This window comes from Canis lupus, chromosome 8 (assembly GCF_011100685.1).
Source record: "Canis lupus familiaris isolate Mischka breed German Shepherd chromosome 8, alternate assembly UU_Cfam_GSD_1.0, whole genome shotgun sequence".
NCBI classification, from domain to species: domain Eukaryota; kingdom Metazoa; phylum Chordata; class Mammalia; order Carnivora; family Canidae; genus Canis; species Canis lupus.
This window is the reverse complement of record NC_049229.1, coordinates 32,285,009-32,309,478: the sequence shown is the minus strand read 5'-3', so window position 1 is coordinate 32,309,478 and position 24,470 is coordinate 32,285,009. Positions and strand designations below refer to the sequence as shown.

General features: G+C 38.2%; 1 protein-coding gene across 2 annotated transcripts in view; it reads right to left on the bottom strand.

Annotated features, from left to right (window-relative positions):
- The window catches only part of PELI2 (pellino E3 ubiquitin protein ligase family member 2), a 177,402-nt gene that overhangs the window by 8,192 nt on the left and 144,740 nt on the right, over positions 1-24,470 (bottom strand). For both annotated transcript variants that reach the window (XM_038544799.1, XM_038544801.1), the window contains 2 exons: positions 14,251-14,352; positions 4,391-4,588 (listed from right to left, as the gene is read on the bottom strand). In XM_038544799.1, coding sequence (XP_038400727.1) covers positions 4,391-4,588; positions 14,251-14,352 — 300 coding nt within the window. The remainder of the gene's footprint in view (positions 1-4,390; positions 4,589-14,250; positions 14,353-24,470) is intronic.

The window sequence follows — 24,470 nt, the reverse complement described above, 5'->3', positions numbered from 1 at the left end:
AAGAACTCAATAAATGACATGAAGAATGCACTAGAATGCACTGGAAATACAGCAGATCAGATGGGAGAGAGAATTGGCAAGCTGGAAGACTAGAATATAGAAATGATTCATGTGGAACAGAAGAGAGAAGTAAGATTTAAGAAGTGAAGACACACTACAAGAGCTAGCCACCTTCATTAGAAAAGCCAACATAAGAATAATGGATTTTCTAGAAGGAGAAGAGAGGGAGAAAAGGGCAGAAAGCATATTTAAAGAAATAATTCCTGAGAACTTCTAAAACTTGAGGAAAGAACTGGATATACAAAGTCCATGAAGCTAACAGAACACCTTATTATTCTCCATGCAAGATCTTCTTTAAGACACATTACATTTAAACTATTAAGAGTCAGGGCACCTGGGTGGCTCAGTGGTTGAGTGTCTTGCCTTTGGTTCTGGTCCTGATCCTGGGGTCTTGGTATTGAGTCCCACATCAGGTTCCCCCTGGGGAGCCTGATTCTCCCTCTGCCTATGTCTTTGCCTCTCTCTGTGTCTCTTGTGAATAAATACATCTTTTAAAAAATTATTAAGAGTCAATGATAAAATTTTAAAGGCAGCTGGGGGAGGGGGAAGACAGTAACCTACAAAGGAATCCCCATCAGGCTATTCAATTTCTCAGATAAAAACAGCCAGCCAAGAATATTCTACCCAGCAAAGTTATGCTTCAGATATGGAGAATTAAAGGCTTCCCAGACACACAGGAGCTGAGGGAGTTCACCACCCCAGACCTGCCTTATAAGAAGTGTTGAAAGGAGATCTTCAAGCTAAAATGAAAAGACAGAAGTACATAAAACTCTGATAAAAGTGATAGAATTAGAAGCTGTAACTCTTTATAATAGTACATTAAACTCTCAATTATAAAAAAAATAAATTCTCAATTAGAGTAGAAAGGTTAAAGGCAAAGACATTAAAAATACCTATAGCAGACGTAAAAAATAACTACAGCTACTACAATGTGGTAACAAAATCACAGCATAAAAAGAGATAATTTGTGACATCAAAAATATAAAAGGAAAAAAGTTAAAGGATGGATTCTTCATAGGCAAATGAAGATTAATTGTTATCAGCAGAAGGACTATTTTATCTATGAGTTGTTCTATGTAAAGTTCATGATAACCACAAAGCAAAAATCTAGAGCAGAGACAAAACATTAAAAGCAGGGGAAATTGAGCAAGATGCACCATGGGAAACCACCAATGTACAAATATAGATAGAAATGGAAGGAAAGGGATCCCTGGGTGGCGCAGCGGTTTAGCGCCTGCCTTTGGCCCAGGGCGCAATCCTGGAGACCCGGGATCGAATCCCACATTGGGCTCCCAGTGCATGGAGCCTGCTTCTCCCTCTGCCTGTGTCTCTGCCTCTCTCTCTCTCTCTGTGTGACTATCATAAATAAATAAAAATTAAAAAAAAAAAAAGAAATGGAAGGAAAAAGAAACAATGGAGAGACAAAATAGCCAGAAGGCAAAAGAGACCATGACAGTAATAAGTCCTTCATATCAATAATCAAACTAAATGTAAATGCACTGAACTTACCAAAAGGCATAGAGTGGCTGGAAGGATTTAAAAAACAACAACAAAAGATAACTATATGCTGCCCTACAGGAGATTCATCTCAGCTTTAAAGACAACATAGGGCTCAATATGAAAGTATGGAAGATGATATTCCAAGCAAAGAGAATCCAAAAGAGGATTGGTATAGCCAATATTTATATCAGACAAACAGATTTCAAGCCAAAAAGGGTAACAAGGGACAAAGTCATTGCATAATCATAATGGGGTCAGTACATCAAGAAATATAATGATTGTAAATATATATGTACCCAATATCCAAGTAGCAAATTATATTAAGCAAATAATAACAGATCTAAAAGAGAAACGGACTACAGTATAATAATTGTAAAGGACTTCAATACCCCACTGTCATCAATGGATAGATATTTCAGACAATCAACAAGGAAACACTGGAATTGAACCACACTTTTGAGCAATGGACTCAACAGACATATACAGAACATTCTATCCAATGGTAGCAGAACACATTTTCTCAAGTGCACTGGAACATTCTCCAGGAGAGATATGATAGGCCACAAAACAAATTTTAGCAAGTTTAAGAAGACTAAAATCATATCAATTATCTTCCCTGATCACAATGGTATGAAACTAGAAAGTAACAATGAAAGGAAAGTGAGAAGATCTACAAATATGTGGAAACACACAGCTAATGTCATACTCAGTGAATAAAAACTGCAGATGTTTCCTTTAAGATCAGAAACAGGACAAAGATGCCCACTCTCACCATACCTATTTAAAATAGTGCTAGAAGTCCTAGCCAGAGCAATTAGCAAGATAAAGAAGTAAATGGCATACAAACCTGAAAGAAAGAAGTAAAACTGTCACTATTTGCTAATGATATGATGTTATATATTGAGAATCGTGAAGAGTTAGTCAAAAAGCTGTTGAAATTAAAGGTTTCAGTAAAGTGGCAGGACAAAAATCCAACAGAGAAATAAGTTGCATTCCTTTACACTAATGATGAAGCATCTGAAAAACATATAAAGAAAACTATCCCATTCAGAACAGCATCAAAAATAGTAAAATACTTAGGAATAAATTTCACCAAGGAAGTGTAAGATCCATACAATGAAAAGGACAAAACTTTGCAATACATTGAAGACACAGACAAATGGAAAGATAACCCATGCTTATGAATCAGAAGACTATTGTTAAAATGGCCATACTACCCAAATCCACCTATAGATTCAACACAATCTCCATCGAAACATTAAAAAGAATTCTTCACAGAAATAGAAGACATAATCCTAAACTTTGTGTGCAACCACAGAACACTCAAAATAGCCAAAAAATAAAAAAATAATTACCATATGATCCAGCATTTCCACTTTAGGGCACATACTCAAAGGAACTGAAAACAGGGTTTCAATGAGATATATGCACTTCCATGTTTACTGTATTATTCCCAACAGCCAAGACATGAAAGCCACCCCAATGCCCATCAATGAATGAATGGATAAAAAAGACACTGTACATATGAGTTACCCATGAGAAAGGAGGATGGCCTTCCATTTGCAACAACATGGATGGACCTTGATTGAGCACATTATGCTAAGCAAGTTAAGTCAGAGAAAATATGTATTATATGATGTTACTTGTATGTGGAATCTAAAAAAGTTAAGCCTATGAAAAACAGAGAAAAATAAAATGATAGTTACCGGGGATGGGGTGGGTGGGTGGGGGCATAGGGGTAGAGTGATAAGATTGATGGTGTTTAAGGGTACAAGCTTGTAATGAGCAGTGAAGCAGCCATAGAGATCTAATGCACCATATTACAAGTATAGACCATGTTATTGTACTATAATTGCACAATGTGGTAAATAATGCTATACCAGCAATCATTTTACAACACATATCAAGGTAACATGACTGTATACCTTACACTTATACAATGTTATGTGTCAAATTTATTCAATTACAAAAAGTAAATTAAAAAACAATAAAGAGAGATAAGGAAGAAATAGTGCCGCTGGGCTGCCTCTTCAGCTGGAAGTCATCACGTGACAGTAGATGCATGGAAGTGCAAGAGCCATCTCTCATCCCTAGGGCAGCCTGAGGAAGCTGATCTGTCCAGGGAGGTAGGGGGCAAGACAGAAGGAATCTGCTTTCTTAGATGTCACAGAACCACTGAATTACCCAACCCTGGAGCTGTCTTCCATGGGGCCCCTTGTTAACATGAAAGGATACATTTTTATTATTGTTTAGGGTATTTTTTTAAAGGCCATTTTGTATTTTTTTCCCTGAAAAAACATCCTGGTTAAAAAAAAAAAAACTATATTAAAACTGGATATTCACTAAAACTTCTGGATTTCATTTACATGGAAACCTTATGAAGCCAGAGATTTTTAGTCTGTTCTGTTCTCTGTGATAGTGCATCCATAACACCAGGCGTGGAATCCAGAAAAAACCCAATAAAAATTTTTTGAATGAATGAATGTCACTTTTTCTTTTGAACTCTATGTAGATTTGACCATTTATTTTTCCTACTGAAATAACCCCTCTTAAATCTACTATAAATACATTAAGCGTGATGTCAATATGTATTTTTTAAAAAGTAATTACTCTACATATTATAATACAGCAAACAGAACAAGTATCAAGTAATGACATAGTTATTTTTAGTTTCTTAATAGCAACCTCTCAAATTCCATATCTGAAGACTAAAATCTCCAACTCTAACTAGAAGCATTGTGGAAAGCAAAGTTTTGGCCACATTCAAATGTTTTATCTGATAATAAAGGGCTGTTTTTCTTGAAACAATGTACTTAGTAATAGTACTTACTCCAAGAAATATGTTTTTGGAAGAGTCGAATCCGGCTGCGAATATCCGTGCAGTGTACGGTTCATTCCTGTCACAGACGATCCTGCAGGCAAACCTGGATATGGTGCTTTGTGTAATCTGGGCCTCATCGTTGTTCTGACTGCCAGAAATTGTGTCTGTAACAACGAAGTCGATAGGGCTTTCTGTTGACCTGCCCACCTAAATAAATCAAATGTACTCATGATTTATTTGAAAAATATGTCACCATATTTTGCTCACATGGGATGAATGTTCCGGATCTCTTTAACATTTGTTATCTCTGCTCTGAGGGTAAGAATTTAATGAAAAAAAATTTAGCTGTCCCTTTCCTTGTTTAACTATGGGAGATATTATAGTTAACTAATCACCAGATTTTAAATAGTAAGAGAAAAGCTAAATTTTTTTTTTTTTATTCTGGAGAAAAACATTAGAGCTTGCCTCCCAACAGACTGTATCTCTGGGATCAGGTGAAAATATTACTTTAATAGTAAATTATTCTCTACCCCACCCTCCTTACCCCCCTATTTCCAGCTGGAGAAAAACAGGATTTTAAAGAAAGACAACAAACAAAAGAACTCTTGCCCAGCAGCAGGTATTGGTTTTCCCCACTAAGTAAATCCACCAGTGACACATGGCATGGAACAAGACTAGCCCTAACCCAGACATAGATCAAATGCCTGTTGCTATTATTCACTGTAAATGACAATGATGTGAAGGGCAATACAAGTCAACCCCAGGTTTGGGATGCAGTCAGATTAAAGATTTAAAAAACTGATCTTAACATTTCAATTTTGGATTTAAAAAAAAAATCTCTCTTGGGAAAGTCTAAGAAGTTGCCAATAATATTATGTTGACTTGCTTTCCTTGGTAAGATTAAATGCTTCCAGAAAGAATATATTTCATTAGGAGGATCTTACAGTTCTAAAAAGGTTTCCATAATCAATAAATGCAAGTAAGATAGGTACTGTTCTGTCCTGTGAACTGGGAAGAGTTAAGTGTTTGTTTACACAACAAAAAAATCCTCAAGACAAAATATTAAAACATTTATGTAATGCTGTTTTATGAACCTCTGACCAGAAAACAGTGATATATGTTATTTATATACCAGAGACTTTTTAAATTAAAATCATTTATATGTAAATAAATCACTTGTCACTAAATAGAATGTTAATGTTCTTTCCTAACACTAGTGACTCTGATTCAGAAGCTGACGAGGGGAGAAACACATAAACCCCCCAGATGTATATACAGAAGACCCCCAACAGTCAATTTCTTAGGTATCTTTATCCTGATCTCAAAATTCTGTCTAAAACATAAGATTTAATATATTTTTCATCTAAAGAAATAAAAGTGAACAAATATATATTTTCTTGCATCATTTAGCTCTGTTTGCTTCCTGGAAAATTATTAAATTTCTTTTGTAAATGTCACATATTTTCATGCATAGACTATCTCTATTAAACCAACAGACAACAGACATCTATTTTCTCTCTCTCTTCCTCCTCTCTCCTTTTTTTTTTTACAACCCTTAATTTCTTGTTCTAATGAAATGTATCTAGAATAAACTAAACCTCTGGGTTCCCTGAAACTCATCATTGTGAATAGATGCATATTGCCTGAATGTATGCCTTTCAGGTTTAGAAAACATATAACTTGTTAAAAAATGCAACATAAAAATCTAAAGCGATATTACAAATCTTATCAATTCATCTTTCTAAAGTTCAGAGTCTTCCCTCAGCTAAATTCATTTAAAAGCTGGGTATGTGACTCAGAAGCTCTGATTCAGAGTGTTTTTTTTTTAAGCCTTTTTTTTTAAAGCTATTCTCTTAGCTACTTTCAAGTATACAACACAATATTATTAACTATGATTACCATGCTGTACACTAGATCCCCAGAACCTGTTCATCTTACAGCTATGTGACCAATACCTCTCTACCTTCCCCATGCCCTCAGCCGGTGGTTAACTACCATTCTAGTCTCTGGTTTCTATGGTTGTCGTTTTTTTTCTTTAGATTCCACATATAAGTGATATCATACAGTATTTGTCTTTGACTTATTTCACTTTAAAAATGTTTTTAAACTAGAAAAGTAACAAATACTTATTGTAAAATATTTCAAAAATACAGAGAAGAATAAAAAAATAACAAAGGCTACTCTAAACTCAGAAATAAACTTGTCCTGAACCTTTATTCCAATGAAGCTCAGGAGTGAAATGTGGAAAGTTCTAAAATTGCCTAGAGCTCTCACAAAGACAGTCTCTGACATAATTTCTGTCGCCTCCATGGAAGAGGGCAAAGACTCTTTAAGCTCAAAGCTAAAACCACGCTCTAGGTAGAATGTCACACAACTGTTACTGTCGACAAAGATTACTCTCTTCAGGAAAGGCCATTTTGATTTAATCCCAATGTATTAAATTAATGTCTTGATGAGTTAACTGAAATTGACTATAAAACATGACATTTTATTCCAACTGAAACATACTGCTAGGATCGATTATTTCAAGTCATGATACTTATCTGACTGGTCACGTTTGATTTGTTTATCAATTCAATTCCACTGACATCTAACCTGTAGTGTGCCAGTATAATTTTATACTTTCAGATACAAACCTCATGTTACTTTTGCCAGAAAAAAAAAAAAAAAAACCTAAGCCACTTTCCTACTGAAAACTCACCCCATGTGCAAAAACTTGGAACCCATCCTTTTGGGTATTGGATCAACCTTACATTCTCTGAAGGGCAGTCATGTAGACAAGCCAAGATGTTTCTGAATTTCATCTGATAATTGTACAGGGCTGATATTCACATAATAGCCATAGGGAGGATTTTACTGACACCAATGACACAACATCACTCAGCACTTTAAATTTTACAGACATGAGAGAAGTTTTGGTTTGTCTGGTTGTCTGCCAGTCTAGTCGGTAACAGGTAAGATGGCATGGAAGCACCTGGAAGGGCCTCCCTCTCACCTTTCCTGTACCAATGGTACTCCTGTCCCTGCAACTGTAACCTTATTTTCTTTCTGACTTCCCTCCTATGATGAGGATGGAATATTGCTGCTCCTCTCCAAATCTCCCTACCGATGCCTGGGGTCTCAATAGTCTTTCCTTCCCAAGGATTTTGTTCCTGACACTGTTCCCCGCCTCACCCCTGCCAATCATCAATTTCTCTCTCTACTACTACTAGATCTAATCATCAGCTATCAAACACATTCTGGAGCTTCTCAAACTTTGTGACTCTGATAAAAGGACCAATTTGTTTTTTAAATTGAAGTTGTCACCAATACTTTTCAAAAGTACAATAAAAATGAATATTAGAAAAATGATCATCTGCTTGGATGTTTCAAGGTTCTATAAAAAGTGATGTAAAAGTTTCCAAACTCTTCCTCTCGATTTCCTACTCAGTTCATTCTGTACTGTTAACAGACCCTTGGCTGCTTGGTTGCGCACACTTTGAGTAGCATTGTTTTAGACTAGTTCCTCATCTTTTTTTTTGTTTTTAATTTTTATTTATTTATGATGTCACACACAGAGAGAGAGAGGCAGAGACACAGGCAGAGGGAGAAGCAGGCTCCATGCAGGGAGCCTGATATGGGACTCAACCCCGGGTCTCCAGGATCACACCCCGGGCTGCAGGCGGCGCTAAACCGCTGCGCCACCAGGGCTGCCCTAGTTCCTCATCTTTAAAAATACATTCCTTCACTTAAGAACAAGCTCTCAAACTACAGCCCCATTTCTCTGATTCACTTAGAGGCAATACTTCTTGAAAAACCTCACTAGTTACTACTCTCCCATTTCCTTACTCATCTCCTTAACTTCTCTCCTCAGCCTGCACCAGCAGAGTTTCTACCACAGGGCTCTACTGACACGGCTCTTGCGGAGGTTTCCAGGGCTTATCATCAGCCAGGATATCCTGGCATACCTGTATCTGCTATTGGAATAATGAAACTCTTACAGGCTAGTTGGCAAATAGCCCCTTTCCCTTTGTTTTCTGATTCTTCCCTAGGTAATCTTGTCTAATCCCATTATTAGCCAAAAAGCCCTGATCTCTACCCAGAACTTCAGACCAGCATTGCCAATATCCATTCAGAAGTCTAATAAGCATATCAAAATGTAACATGTTCCAAACAGAATCTGGATTCCTCTTCAACCCCCTAGATTCCCCGTGTCAACAACTGGCATCCACTTTGCTCAAGCTAAAAATCAATACTGAAGAATTATTCTTGATTCTTTACTCTCCTTCACACCTATGTTTAACCCTGCCTGTCAACACTCCCCCCAAATACAGCTTCCATCCTTCCATGTCTCCCCACCTTAGTTCTCACTGCCAGCAGCCCTTCCTTGGATTGCATTACCTTAGTCTCCAAACTGGTCTCCCTGTTTTCACACATGAGGTTTCCATTCTTGTCTAGACAGCACTTGAAGATATCTCTAAGAAACATAAATCAGATTATACCTCTCCCTTGCTTAAAATTCCAATTTCTTACTTGGCCTAAGGGCCCCACCTCCCCAAGCTCATCTCATTTCACTGTCCTCCTCCTTCATCCTGCTCCTGCCTTAGGGCCTTGGCACTTGCTGTTGCTCCTGCCTTATTTGTGGCCTGTTTGCCTCTTCTAGAATGTGGGCTCCATGAGATGGGAGTCTGGGCTGCCTACCTCCAGTAACTAGATGAGTATCTGATACATAGTAGGTGCTCAAGAAGTGAAATTGATAAGTGGGAGGATTATGACAGGGACCTGGTACCCTGTGAGAGAGACACACGTATCATCTTTTAAGAAATAAATGTTTAAAAAGCAGATATTCTTTAACACTTTTCTCACCTAGGTGGATGCTGATAAAACATTACTATCTAGAAGTACTATAAATGGAACTAAATGAAAAACTAACCAAACAAAAACCAAAACCATAAGGTCTGCCAGCACCCTGGCTTGAAGACTATGAGAAGGCAATCTCTGAGGCCTCATTGGTTTCTTTACCCAAAGGATCAGGATGCATTTGGCATCACACAACACACGTCCCTTTGGGGGCCCTGCAAGACATTTTTGTCACTTGATAAACTCTTTTTATCTATTTTACATTCTCAGAAGCTACATTCTTTTCTCATTCCTTTATTTATACCTGTTCTAGAAAATAACTACTATGAAATTGTTGCTATATTAACTCACCCTTTACCCATCTTTAACCCTTAACCCATCTCTTAAATTCAGATCAAATTGGTATTTTTTTCCCTTAGGTGACAATACTTCTGAGTTCTGAGCCTACTATCTGTTTCCACTGTAGGGAAGGCAGCACAAGGCCCTACTCTGGCTAAGTCTGATGCTCCACTTTAAATGCTCAATTAACCTAGAAATCATTTTAATGGATAATGGCTGCAATGAACAGCCCTCAACACCAAGGTCTGCGCTTGAGAAAGAGGAATGCTACAGTGCTTTATGCTCAGTAACTTTTTCAATCATAGGTTGGTGACATAAAAGCTTGCAAAAGGAAGAAAAAAATTAAAACAAGCTTGATTTTTCAGGGCCTCCTAAGAGCTGCTTAATTTTACTCTGCTTCGAGTGACCTGATATTAATCCTCCAATATGTCTAGTTATTTTGCAAGTGGAATCAGATTATTTGAGTAAGAATGACAAATGTGTTATGTTTTCTTAGTAAAGCTATAAATCCTTGTTGAATTACCATGCTTCATTTAAAGAGGTTGACCTCGTACTACATAGGAACACAGAGCTCAAGAGACATAAATCTTACTTCTGCTACTAACGCCTTGGTTACCTTTCCTTTCAAAAACCCAGATTTCTTAGCTATGAAATTTAAGAGGTTAGTTTAATTTAGTATTTCTCAATGTGGTCTATGAACCTCCGAGGGTCCCCGAGACCTTTTCTAAAGGACCAAATCCATGAAGCCAAAATTGCTTTCATAATAATACAAACATGCCATTTGCCTTATCCACGGTGCTGACATTTATTCTAACAGTGCTAAGGCAATCATGTGCTTTAGTAGGAATCAAAACAGTGGCACCAAACTGTACTAATGGCCACTGTATTCTTCACTGGCAGGCACTTCCAGTTAAAAATAATGCCAGTTTTGGGACGCCTAGGTGGCTCAGCAGTTGAGCATCTGCCTTCGGCTCAGTGCATGATCCCACAGCCCTAGGATCGAGTCCCACATCGGGCTCCCTGCATGGGAGCCTGCTTCTCCCTCTGCCTATGTCTCTGCCTGCCTCTCTCTCTGTGTCTCTCATGAATAAATAAATAAAATCTTAAAAAAAAAATAATGCCAGTTTCACTGAAGTATGCTTTTGATGAAGTAGTAAAAATTTACTTTTATTAAATATTGAGCCTTTCAAATATTCTATGTGACAAGATGGGAAGTATGCAGAAAGCATTTCAAAGTTTGTAACAGGATGGAGTTTCCTTAAAAGATTAAAAATAAAACTGCCATGTGATTCAGCAGTCCTGTTCCTGGGTATTTATCAGAAAAAAACCTGAGATCAGAATCTCAAAGAGATATCTGCTCCCCATGTTCACTGCAGCATTATTTACAACAGCCACCTATAGAAATAACCTAAATGTCCATTGGTGAGTGAAGGAATAAAAAAATGTGGTATGAACACCCAGTGGGATATTATTCAGCCTTAAAAAGGAGGAAATCCTGCCACATGCCACAACATGGATGAAGCGAAAGGACATTACCAATACGGCATGATCCCAATTACGTGAGGTACCTAAAACAGTCAAATAGGAACCATAGCATCATGGTTGCCAGGGGTTGGGAGTGCAGAGAAATGGGAATTATTATTCAATGCGTATAAAGTTTCAGCTCCGCAGCATGAAGAAATTCCAGAGATCTGCTGCAGAACACTGTCTCTATGGTAAAAATACCGTATTGTGCACTTAATTTGTCAAGAGGATAGATCTCATGTTAAGCTTCTCATGAATCTTTCATTCATTCTGCATTTGCAGAGATGAGAAGGAAGAAAGTGAGCAATGTGAGTGGAATGTGATTGTACAATAGTGAAAAATATGTCATCTCTGTCACAACATGTCACTAAAGAACAGTGATGAAATCACAGGTGCCACCACAGTGACATGTTGACTTTAAAGTGGTAAAAAATGTACCACCAACAATTGTAAAATTTTCTTGCTGCACTTTTTTTGGTACTGAGCATCTACTCTCTAAGGTAAAATGTGTAAAAAACTTCCTATGTAAAAATTCTTGTAAGTGGGGCACCTGGGTGGCTCAGTTGGTTAAGTGTCTGCCTTCAGCTCAGGTCATGATCTCCAGATCCTGGGATAGAGTTCCATATCGGGCTCCTTGCTCAGCAGGGAGTCTGCTTCTTCCTCTACCCCTTTTCCCCTGCTTGTGCTCTCTCTCTCTCTCTCTCTCTCTCTCTCTCATGCTCATGAGCCCTCTCTCTCTCAAATAAGTAAATAAAATAAAAATTTTAAAATCTTTAAAAAATCATGCAAGTACATTTATAATTTTGGGAAAGTATTAAAATGTATAATCAAGTTCTATAAAGTTATCAGCAGGGAAGTATATGCATTTACTTTTTTAGGAAGAGATTTTTTCCTCTGGTAGAATGAGAAGAGAAAAAAAGTTAAAGTATTATAAAATAGGATGGCATGAAGAGTAAAACCACTGTTAGTATTTTGCCTAAATATAATAAATCTTACTTTTGAGGCACTTAAATAACTGGGTCTACATCTATGACTATGACTCTGGGGTTGTTTAGCTTTTTAAATCTTTAATTAAAAAAATTTTAAGGATTTTATTTATTTGAGAAAGAGCACAAGAGAGGGGTAGACAGAGAGGTAGAAGCAGGCTCCACTCTGAGCAGGGAGTCTGACGTGGGGCTCAATCCCAGGACCCTGAGATCATGACCTGAACTGAAGGCAGATACTTAACTAACTGAGCCACCCAGGCGCCCCTGTTTAACTTTTTAAAAAATAGCTAACACATTCACATGGTTCAAAAATCATAGTGTGAAATACCTCCCTATGTACCACCTGCCCAACCCTCTTCCCAACAGAGGCAACCACTTTAATAATGTCTTATTTATCCTCTTGGAGACTCTGAATGCATGTAAGCATTATTTAAATCATTTAACTATGCTAATATTTAATAACTAATATATTGTTTAATATTTAATATATTTAATAACTTAAATGTATTAACATTTAAGATTAAGTAATCTTAATTGAATATATTATCAGTGATTCAATATAATAATGTTAATATTTAATTCATTAAATATGTTTGGAGCTCTTTCCACGTCCATACATGGAGCTTTTTCTTATTCTGTTTTACAGCCTTGGAGGCTGCCTGCCACTGTATGGCTGTATCTGAATTTACGGAACTGGTCCCGTACTGAAGGACATTCAGGTTGTTTGCAATCTTTTGCTATTAAACCTTGCTTTGAGCAATGACTTGGTAAAAATGTCATTCTGCATGTATGCAGGGCTATCTCTAGGGTAAATCTCTAGAAATAGAAGAGCTTTAGAAAGAGAAGAGCCAAGTCAAAGAGCGTAAGCATTTTTCATTTTTCACAAGTATTTCCAAATCACCGCCCCACAGAGGTCATACCAATTTATAGGAGTAGGAGAGGGTTTCCCCATATCTCTGACAAAAAGATTTGGGCTTTTGTCAATCTAGTAAGTGAAAAATCAGATCTCTGTGTGATGTAAATTTACATTTCTCTTTTTAGAAGCTAGCTTGGGCATATTTTCTTATTTTTCAGAGCTACTTATTCCCTCCCCTTTTTCCCCCTTTTTGATGTTATTATCTAGGATACTGTTTTGACACCTGTTTCATTATCATTTATTTAATAATTTAACATTCCATAAAGAAATGCAAAGCCGCATAGTTCCCAATTTGACTTTGCTTTTTTCCTCTATTAGCCTTAATTTTAATTTTCTATTGTTTTAAAGTACCAAATCTTATATATACTATTAATTATCTTCTTAAATTGATGACTTTTTTTTCTATTATCTCCTTCCTTCTGCTTTCTTTTGGTGTATTTCTGGGCTATTATCTACCACTAAAACTAGTCATGAACCTGTTCTGTATTTCCTGTCAGTTTTAAAGGAGACCAATGTTTAGTTCCTTGTTCCTCCCTTCTCCTATCATGAAAGCACTTCAGATTTTATATTTTTCTTCTGAGTATGCAGTCACATCTCAAGAATTTTGCTACATAATGTTCCCATAGTAATTTTTAAAAAGGCCCCAAAATTGCAGTATCAATGTCCTTTCTGATTCAAGTATTATTTAAGAAATATTTTAAACATGTTGGCTTTTCAAAGTGGTTGGTTTTGAAAAATTTTTATTATTGTGATTAATGCGTATTTTTATTGCATTGAGACCTAGGAATGTAGCTTTTATAATTTCTGTCTGTAGTTTTAAAATTAAGGGCTTTTTTTCCCCTTAGTCTTTCAAAAATCAAATAAGAATTCGTTTTTATGTTATCCTCACCTCTTCCCCTTGTACATTACCAAACGCTACTGTGCTAGTTCTGATTACATATCAGAATACAGAACTGAAGGAAAGTGTGCTAAAACATCCATGAAGAAAAGAAAAGAAAAAGAATGTGTCACGGGGATGTCAAGTACATCTTAGTGTCTATGGTAAATATTACTGCACAGTATATGTGAAAGTAGCTAGGAGAGTGGATCTTAAACACTCTCATCCCAAGGGAAAAGGCTTTGTAACTATGTGTGGTGGCAAAAATTACTAGACTTCTGTGATGATTACTTTGCAATAGGCACAAAATACGGAACCATTACATTGTACACCTAAAGCTGACGTTATGTTAATTATACCACATTCAGAAGAAAAACAAAGATGTTACCTGAAACATATCCGTATCTTTGTCATGAGTGTACTCCACCACCACAGTCTGATTCCTTGATAGAGTGTACGATATGCTGTGTTGACCTTTGCAGCTGATAGCCTAATAATGAAATAAAAACATATAAAAATTCAATAAAATCTCATTTCAACAACTTAACCACAATTCTGCTTATAGTTAACAAACATCACCTACCAGCAAAACCAATACAAGCCAACTTTTTTTTTTTTTTTTTTTTAAAGTCAGAGCCTGTCCCTGGGGAGCCTGGGGACAATTGACTGAGCCACTGACTCCTGATTTTGGTTCAGGTCATGGTCTCAGGGTCCTGAGATCAAGCCCCACACCTCGGGTCTCTATGTTCAGTGGGGAGTCTGCTCGAGGATTTTTTTTTCCTCTGGCCCTCCCCTAGTCACCTCTCTTTCTCTAAATAAATAAAATCTTAAAAAAAGAAAAAAAAGTCAGAGCCTCTCACTGTGCTGTGCCCCGAATTACAGAGAAGCTAACAGTCACAATTCTGGTTTTACCCAATACTCTTAGTATGAACAATATTTAAGTCAAATCAAAGCTAATTTACTAATTTGCCAGACTTGATTTTTCTGGAAAAACATATACTTTCTCCATATTATCTTAACTCACTGATTGAATTTTTAGATTAATAGGATTAAAAAAATTTAAATTTATTTCAACACTACAGCAGTTAGTTAAGTCAATGACATTTTTTATATTTTCCCCATGCAAGAGATTATAATCTAGTAAAAAAAGTCATTAAAAAATGTAAATGTAAAAAAAATATAAATGTTCTACAAGTATTTCTATACATTAGGCTAGCCAGTTATAATCATATAAGATTTAAATAAGATGTAGAAGAAAGTATAAGTAGTTGCTGAACTCAGACATTTGCTAAATTAATAAATAAGGAAGCTAAGTTAATTTTATCTTCTATCTTTAGATTAAAGCTAATAGTCTTTTTCAAAGAAGCTAGAAGCCAGTAATACAATATTCTTATTTTCTCCATAGTGATATATTTGAACACATCTTAAGTTGTGGTCACACACTTTTAATACTTCCAAATTAATGAAGAAGTTTATTTAAATGGTACTCCAAATTATTTCAATTACATTTTATCCATTTCACTTCAACTTAATTTATCTTCATTTCTACTCTTTTGCATTAAGTATAATAAATAAAACTTTAATGAGCCTTTCTATTAAACATTTATTGAATAATGACACTGTATGAAGACCAAGAAAGCATTTGGAAGTAGCTGGACATACAAAGCATGTTAATGAAAATGTACTCTGAACATTTATATTTGACTAATATAATTGCTTAGAGCAAAAAGTAATACAACATTCCAAATCAACTTTGAAGTTAGCCTGGTTAATCTCATGGTTATTTAATCATCTGCCCTGAGGAACTTCGTGACTGAACTGTTTTGTTCTACGTGCTTCATTAAGACAATACAAGTATTAGAAATAATTTCAATATTTAATATGGCCAGAAATCTAAAAAAGACTTCTTAGACTACTTAAATCCACGAACAAAAATAGTCTTAAATTTTCATTGGTCTGAATCAGACAAATTCAATGGTATTGATATAAGTGACATTTTTTGAAAGCCAAACTAATAGCTATTTTCAAGATAAATGGATGCTTATATTATAGTTAAGTGAATTATTTTCCCTTCACTTTAAGGAAAATAATTTTATTAAATTCAAACATATAAAACTAAGATTCAGTGAGTAATTATTTATAAACTAATTTTAGGTTTCCTTAAAAAGTGTCTATTGCATTTACAAGTATTCAATTTACAAATATTACGACTTGGAACATAACTTTCATGACACGTATATCACATAAAATAAGAAATGCCTGTACCTCACCAATTATCTGTAAAATAAGGAGTTACTAAGTGCCATAACAGAACTCCCTTTAAAATGTTACACACTTTTGTATGATTGTACTTTCTTAAGTACAGTGTTTCTTAAATTTCCATCAAAGTTGCCTTAACTAGAAGAAAGTCACCTGAACCTTGGAGACATCTGGAACCTTGGAGCACCCTGCAGTGAAGCTCTCATATTAAAATATTTTACCGTAAAATTATTGTAAATTCTGTATTCTCCTCCATAATATGCTGGCTGGTTTTAACATTTACATACTGCCAAATTTGCTGGGAAACTAATGCTGCGGGAGGACTTGCTGTGCTCACCCCACAACCTGGCACAGCCCTGGGCATGGGACCCCCATAGACACTTCCATAGCACTTCAGAAAACACCAGAAATTGCCAACTTACAGGCCCTAAGTTGTTAGTGGACCCAATTCTTCTGACATGTTTCCTTCAAACTACTCTTGTGACTCAGGTTATTAGAAGCCCACACAATATATGAAAAAGTCTACTGATAGAGAAAGTCATACCCAGGAACTGCTTCCAGGACAGGAGAGCACACAACCTAGGCTGACCCCTGTATGGCCACTCCCAATCAGGGAGGAAAGCACAGGGGCTCTGAAGCCTTCCTTGAATGCCTGATCTAGGACGCTCTGAATATTGAGCTCACTCAAAGTTTATAATTTCAAATTTCTGCCTGCTTTGTATGTGGCTACATGTGAATGACCAAGATTAGGAAAGGTGAACACTTTGGGGTCAGGGAAATGTTTTCTCTGAGACTTTTTGACTAAGAAAGTACCATTGGCAGGATGTGTTCTGGAAGCTTCTGGATGTAGGGAAGATGGAGAAGTTGGAAAAGCGATTCTGCAGGGAGAAAACAAGTCCCAGAGGGTGGTGAATGGCTCTGAGCCAGCTGGTAATATACTCCCCTGTGGCAGGGATGGCCAAGGAACTTCAGAATTGGATTGACATCCACCTCTCCATTGCTTCCAGTTCTAGCTGATTTTCCCTCTGTGAGTGCCAAGCCAGGAGAACAGGCCTTCCCATACTGAGTCCTGAGTGCTGGCGGCGGGACAGGCTGCACCCACAGGGAGGAGAAGCACCTTGACGAGCTGGCCCTGAGAAGACTGGGAGTTAAGCCAGGACTGGGATTTGGAGCAAAAGGTGGCAGTCAAAACCAGGCCACCTGAGGCCATTGACGGCATCCTCAGAAACAAATGGAGAGATGCAGACTGCCCTTGATGACATAAACTGGGCCCACAGTGACCTTGTCTGCATATTAAAGCCAAGAGTAGGGCCAGATTTGGTTAGCTGGGGGGAATTCGAAGACAGCCTAAGCTTGAAATCCCTTTTTGCTTTCTTTCTGGGCAAGTATGTAAGGGATTATACTCTCGTTAGAAGTACTCATTTTTCAACAACCCTGCAAAGATTTAAAATATAACTTTTGGAAATTCAAATTCTAGTAAATGACAGATTCACTGACTTGAGTTGATCATTGGAGGTATTTCAGAAATAAAAATTTCCCCAAGGTAACAAGTTGCTTTGAAATCTATTTCTGAAATATCATATAGGAGAGCAGGTAAGGCCTTCTCTTGCTACTCACTATAATGTAATTCAAACACAATTACTGTAACATAATGTAATTTTTATTACACCAACTCAAACTTAGAAACTAGGCACTTTAAAATTGTAGGGAAAACCAGCCCAACTAGCTTGCCTGGTGGACAGCGCTGATGTCCGTATCTGCTTCTCTACCGTGCTGAGGGGGCAGGGAGGCTGACTGCCTCTCACAGCACTGGCAGTACCTCTATCTGTTCTTCCGTCCCCAGCACTAGGGGCACAGTAGGCATGCCACCAGTGGCGGAGGACTGAATGAGCTGCTACAGACAGAAGATGAGATTGGGAGCTTCCTTCCTCGGGTCTTCCCTCCCCTCCTTTTTTGTTCACAAAGGTACCCACAAATGACACCTCAGCTTCAATGTATTGCATGTGATTTTTATTGGGTTAAAAATATCATAGTTGGACAATTACAGATCCACAAAATAAAGGATTCCAGTTTTATCCAGCTTAGATAGTCAACCACTGCAGGTATTCTGGATATAATGTTCAAGTATATACATTACAGAGAGAGAGAAAGAGAAAGAGAGAGAGAGAGAAACCTTATGGGCACCACCCTGCAACCCCAGTTGCGCAAACAAGGCCCCTTCTGAGCCAAGACAGTTTCTTCCTTTCTTAGCTTTACTTGTGTCACAGACTTGGCTCAGCTCAGCCAACCTCTGCCACTCAGGGGAGCTGGAATTGGTTGTCCTGGTTCAACTCAGACTAAATGTCAGGGAGTTTTCTGAGCTCCCAGACTCTAAAACAAACATGGCTCATAATGTCTATAGAATGTTCCTGCTCCTATAACGTGGTAGGTACATATACAAAAGCATATAAAGAGATACAGAATATGGAATGATACCAGAAAGGCAATCCTGCAGATGCATAATAGGACAGATAACGTCTTCCTGGCAGCCACAGAGCTTTCATTCAAATTGTAAAAGTAAGAGGAAAATAATCAAATCTTTAATTTGTTAGGAAGCAGTGGGATCAGCTCTCAATCACAGAATAGAAGGCAAAAGCCCACTGAGAAACTAACTGGCTTCTAGAAAATACTAATTTATTACAGTTATGACTTAGCCTGTCTAATTCAAGCTCTATAAGGCTGCTAAGTGAGCCTTTATCAACTGTGGAGGGAAAGAAAATGGAATTCATTACTGTGACAGACATCGTTGGTTACCTACCTAATGCCTTTCTCCCTACTCGCTGAGCTGGCTTCCCATGAAAAAGCCTGAAAATGCCAATACCAGTTCTCCTAGGCTCTGAAGGAAAACACATGGAAATCTGACCCCACCCTACCAGGGGAACTCAGGAGAAATCTGGAGTGGTCATCCTGGGGATGGGAGCCACCAGGAGAGATCCTCTCCTGACATATGACTGGGATGTCTGGAGTGGATGTGGCCATCTAGCACATGAGAGGAAGGTCAGAAGGCTCTCAGGGAAGTGGACGAAGCCCTGGCATCTTTGAGTTGAACCACATCTGGAAATACCTGCTCTGGACTTTTTCTGAGAGAAAAATGAGGGTGTTAGGCTGCTTTGGGTCGAGTATTTTGTTACTTATAATCTAAAGCATCACTATATTGTTTGGCCCTAACTTCTTCTACTCCTGATTTCCTATTTCAGTCAATGCCACAATCATGTTCCCAGCTACCCATACTTCAGAGAGCCTTCTCTTGCCACTGCTGTCCATACACAATGAACACTATTACCATAATGAAAGCGAGGAACATGGATTTTACTGCATCAAGGCAAAAATCAAATATGAGTAGAGCAAACAGTGTGTAACATTTCAGGCTTCCTCCTCGAATACAAAATAGTTGTTGGGCAAAACGGATTTATTCCCTAGAGGAGTTAATATAAGCTACTAAGTTTACTATAGCAGCAAAAGACAACTGGACTCAGTTTTCAAGACCTATTGGTGTCCAAGCATTTTTCCTGTCTTCTGTAACTCACTTCAGACATTATGGGTGTCTGTGTGTCCCGTCCCCCTTACCTCTATCCACGGGCATGGGATTAGGTGTAGGGCCACAGTGGGTGGCACAGTGCCTCCACACACAGCAGCAGTTATATCTCTCATGACAGTTTCATGTGTCCCTGAACGCAGGCTAAGAGGCCGCTGTCTGTGTTTTGAGCAAATATGTACTTTTACTGTGATAATCTTCAGTTGTTGAAGGAGGTATAAACAAAGTTTTATATTAGTATTTAAAATAATATTCATAGATGAAAACATAAAAGGAATCTGTAAGGCATTCAAAGCATTCTCTGAGGAGGCAAAGCCACTGAGCATGTCACACGGGCAATTTTCAGGCCTTCCACCAGTAAGAGAAGAGATACTACAGAGCCAGGAAAAAAAAAAAACTAGTTAGGTAAGATACTAGGAAGCCAGACTTTGGCAAACTGCGAGTATTATGTATACCAATGGGGACATGCATTACTAGAGTCAACCTTGTTTAAGGGAATATAGTGTTTGGCGTGTATGTGTGTGTCTGAGTTACAAATGAAACAAAATTCTTCAAATCCACATCTCATTTTTCTATTAATGTGTCTTAGAACCAAGATTCAAGAGTTTAATGATCTCTCTTATCTAGACATCCTGGATGCCAACTATGACAGGACTGCACTTACTGCTCCAGGGCCACACAGTGTCTGATTAAATCAAATGACTGCTTTTGGAAATAGCAGCACCCTGCTGAGTCTCCTCCATAGTAGATATAATTAGTGTTGTGTTTGCCTCTCCAAAGAGAAGGCTAGACACCTGGAGTGGCTTACACACTAAAGGAACTTTTCCCAAATAAACTCAAATTTACACAGAGCTGCTTTGAAGAGCTTTGCCACCATGGATCCAAAGATGGTAGTATTCTCTGATACTGTTCACTGCACCCCCTCCTTTAGTTTCCAACAGATCATCTCAGGAAGAAGTCAGAGATGCTCCAACAGCCCACCCAATGGGAACAGTCCTAGGAAATGTCCTGTACACTCTACTTGGGAAGCCAGTCATGCCTTTGTCTTCTGGGTTCTGCCAAGAAACCTAGGAGCCTGGTTTCCACCAAGAAACAGCCTTCTAGATGTCCATGACTCAGCACTCTTTAACGAGGCATCATAGAGTAAGTATAGGCTCCCTGGTCAATTACTCTGCATGTTTACAGCAAGTTTATTTTCAGCTACTTTAACAGTTAGTTCTAATTTTTAAGTTAATATTTTAATCAATAACTCTGCAAAATGATTACTGAACAAATGACCTGATCAAATGGATAAAGAACTACACTGACCTCTCACAGCCGTTCGCGCTACTAAACACAAGTATTCTATGACAGGGCGTATTGCTGTAGAAGCAACATTTTAATTGGTATGGAAAAACATACTGGAAACTGTTTTGGGGTAGGACTGAATAGGGCCAATGAACTGAACTTTTTCTGTCCAAAACCAACTCCTTGTATTTATGCTCATGGCAGAGACATGCCCATGCATGAGCAAATGAATGCGTCTGCTGTGAGCTGTGCAGCAGTTTCATCATCCAGAGCAGTGTGTCCACAAGGATGCTGGGGCAGTGTGGCAGGGCACCAGAGGGTATCAGTGTCTATGGGCACATGATGGCTGCCCCGGGAGGATAGATGCCCAGCACTGCATTACCTCAGTGCAACAGCTATTGATACCTAGACCTCGGGCAGAAGCAGCCATTCATGCTAGATGGTTGCCACATTGGACTGCCTGGTTTATCCTGCTGAGTTCCAAGTGCACATGTGCTTTAGGAAACAAAAATAAGACCATGTGTGGACACTGCAGAGATCAAATTGGTCAATGGATTCTGAGGTTGAATAAACCACACGCTGGACGCCAGGTTTGAATTCTGGTACAGTCGCTCACCAACTACTGCCAAATTACATGACCACTTTAGTTCTCTTCATAATTCATCAGCAGAGTGAGTTAATGCCAGTAGCACTGATCTCACTGTTTTCAAAAGGGGGAAATGAAGTCCAACATGGCATTTTCTCTTCTCAAACACAAACTTGCTCTTAGAGCACCGCTTCACGACCCGAAGGGGTTTACCATCAGTTCACTGTACTCTGTAACATATGCTTTGGAGATTACGATTCTGTTTGGCTTTAAATATATGTTCGATATTGACTGTATTAATTAGAGATAATCCCGGTATGACAAACATGTTTTTCCAGAACTAATGACTTTTATGTCAGGCTGACAAGTATAATTAGGCAATAAATCCTCAATCAGTCTGGCTCAAATTGCTACAGGGAAGATGAGGTCTCTGCCATCCTTGTCAATTTATGTATAAAATATGTATGAGTGCTATTTCTAAAGAGAAGAGGTGGCTAAAGGAATTCATAATTTATTTTGCATGAACACACTCTTTAAAATAGTCTGTCTTTTCCAAGAGCCATATTTCAAATGAGTGCCTGAATCATGGGTACGATCAGAAAGTTGCAAGGTGCAAATTTGGATTTCATCAAAATCAACAGTGTTTCACTCAATAAATAAAAAAGATAAGCCAGTTTGTTAGAGGCAATGGCTTTGAACTTGGCATTGAGCCACCCCTACACCGCTCTAGGATCAGCTCTTTGAGCTACTGGATGAACCTTGGCAGAGAATGTACTGCATGCACAGGCTGGACGTGGGCTGGGAGGACATGGTCAATCAATCCAGCAGACACAGATGCCAGAAGAGATATGAACATTTGAGGAGAACCTGTTTCTAATTTGGAGTCACTCCTAATTACAAGGAAGATGGATTTGGTCAGGGGGCCCAGTCACAGGAGAGGATCCCAGATAGAGTTCAGAAAACATGAACAGCCAAGGGCCAGAGCTGGAGAGGGACATTCTTACATGCCTTGTGGGCACCTGTCCTGAAGGAATTCTAACATTTATGTTAGATGAAAAGCTCCCCAAGGGCAAGGACTCCTATCTTTTCACATCAGCCTTCCATTCAGGCAGTATCTTGCATGGCTGACAGTATGGATCATGACAAGTTCCCACTCACCATCTGGACAAGATACTTAAGGGCTTTGTGTCTCGATTTGGTCATTTTACAAGTGTTGGTCCTGGGTCCAGAAAAGTCACTGCTGTCCCAGCAAGGTTACTGCTTCTGCTACACCTTATCACAAAGTACTGAACAAGAGAAAAGGTCAGATTCCAGTCTGTAAGGATTTGTTCACATAATAGGTATCTTTAGAACCCACTAGCCTACCTAATGTGCAATCTCCTCTTTTATTAGTAGTCTTGTCTCCTCTCTTTTGGGAAATAGGGCTGAAGTGCAGTTTTCCCACACAGAAATGTGGTGAGGTCACACACTGGTACCCCAAACATGCTCACATTGCCAAGCGCATTCTGGGCACTAGTCCCCGTTAAGTGACAGCCTATTTCTAATGGTGACTTTTAAAGTGCAATGTTTAACCGCAGACCCTACAGACATCTTTCCACATATATTGGGGAGCAGCTACCACAAAGGAGGATGCAGTCCCGCAAGTGCAAGGCAATGCCCTGGAGCTTCACTGATCTCAATGTACACGGCAGATGTCAGAACTACGGGGTAACTAGGGTCACCCCCACAGCAAGGACCACCTCATCCATGGTAAGGTGGAGGACAATGGGGACCACCCTGGGAGAAACTGACCTTCAAAAAATGCATTCTTCAAAAAAGCAGTGTTTTTGCATTTGACCAGTTCTAGATGCGAACAAGGAGGAGCATGGGAAGAAACAAAGATGCAATGTTCTTGCAAATGCCAAGTATTTCAGTGAAAATTAAAACAAAGATGGGATTTCTTACTGCCATATACCTTAAGACAGACAGCGATCCCTAACTGCAGTCTCATATAGGAACAGGAGTTGGTACACTTATAGAGAGATATTTAATTAGTCCATGGACAGTGCTCTAAAGATTGCACATGAATATGCTGCAACATATGTTTACTTATCTGAGTATTTGCAGACATAGAAGCTACTTGCCACAGGAAACAAAGCTAATTGAAAGAACAGACCTGAATAAACATAAATTATAAGGAAAAACAAAGCATCTTGCAAATGACTAAGGTGAGAAAGATTCATTGTTCAGTAATTACATTTACATACTACTTGATTTTTTTTTTAAGATTTTATTTATTTATTCATGAGAGACACACAGAGGGGGGCAGAGACACAGGCAGAGGGAGAAGCAGGCTTCCTGTGGAGAGCCTGATGCAGGACTTGATCCCAAGACCCCGGGATCAGGACCTGAGTCAAAGGCAGATGCTCAACCACTGAGCCACCCAGGCGTCCCACATTTACATACTTCTTTTTAAATAATGTCATTTACTGGGTAAAACAAGGTATACCTTCATTCATGTATCATTCCACAGCACATGTAAGTCAAATTATTATGCTGTACTCCTTAAATTTACACAATGCTGTATGTCAATTATAGCTCAATAAAACTGGAAAAGCCCTAAGGTTTATCTTATTTCTAAAGAGGATAAAAAATACATAGGTATCCACCACAGACCATGTGTTACAGTGAGTCAGTAGTAATGCAAGCCCCAATTTGTTGCCATGGGCAGGCAAACTTCCAGATGCCTATAAACTGAAACTGGTATGAAGCGACTTTGTACTAAGATACCCAAAGATACACCATATAATTATGTTAATATGTAGGTCAGTTTATCAACCATCAAAAAGATCCCTTGAGTAATGAAAAATAAAAAGGCTTAAATTTACCCTTGCTCAACATACAAAACCTTATTGATTATTTA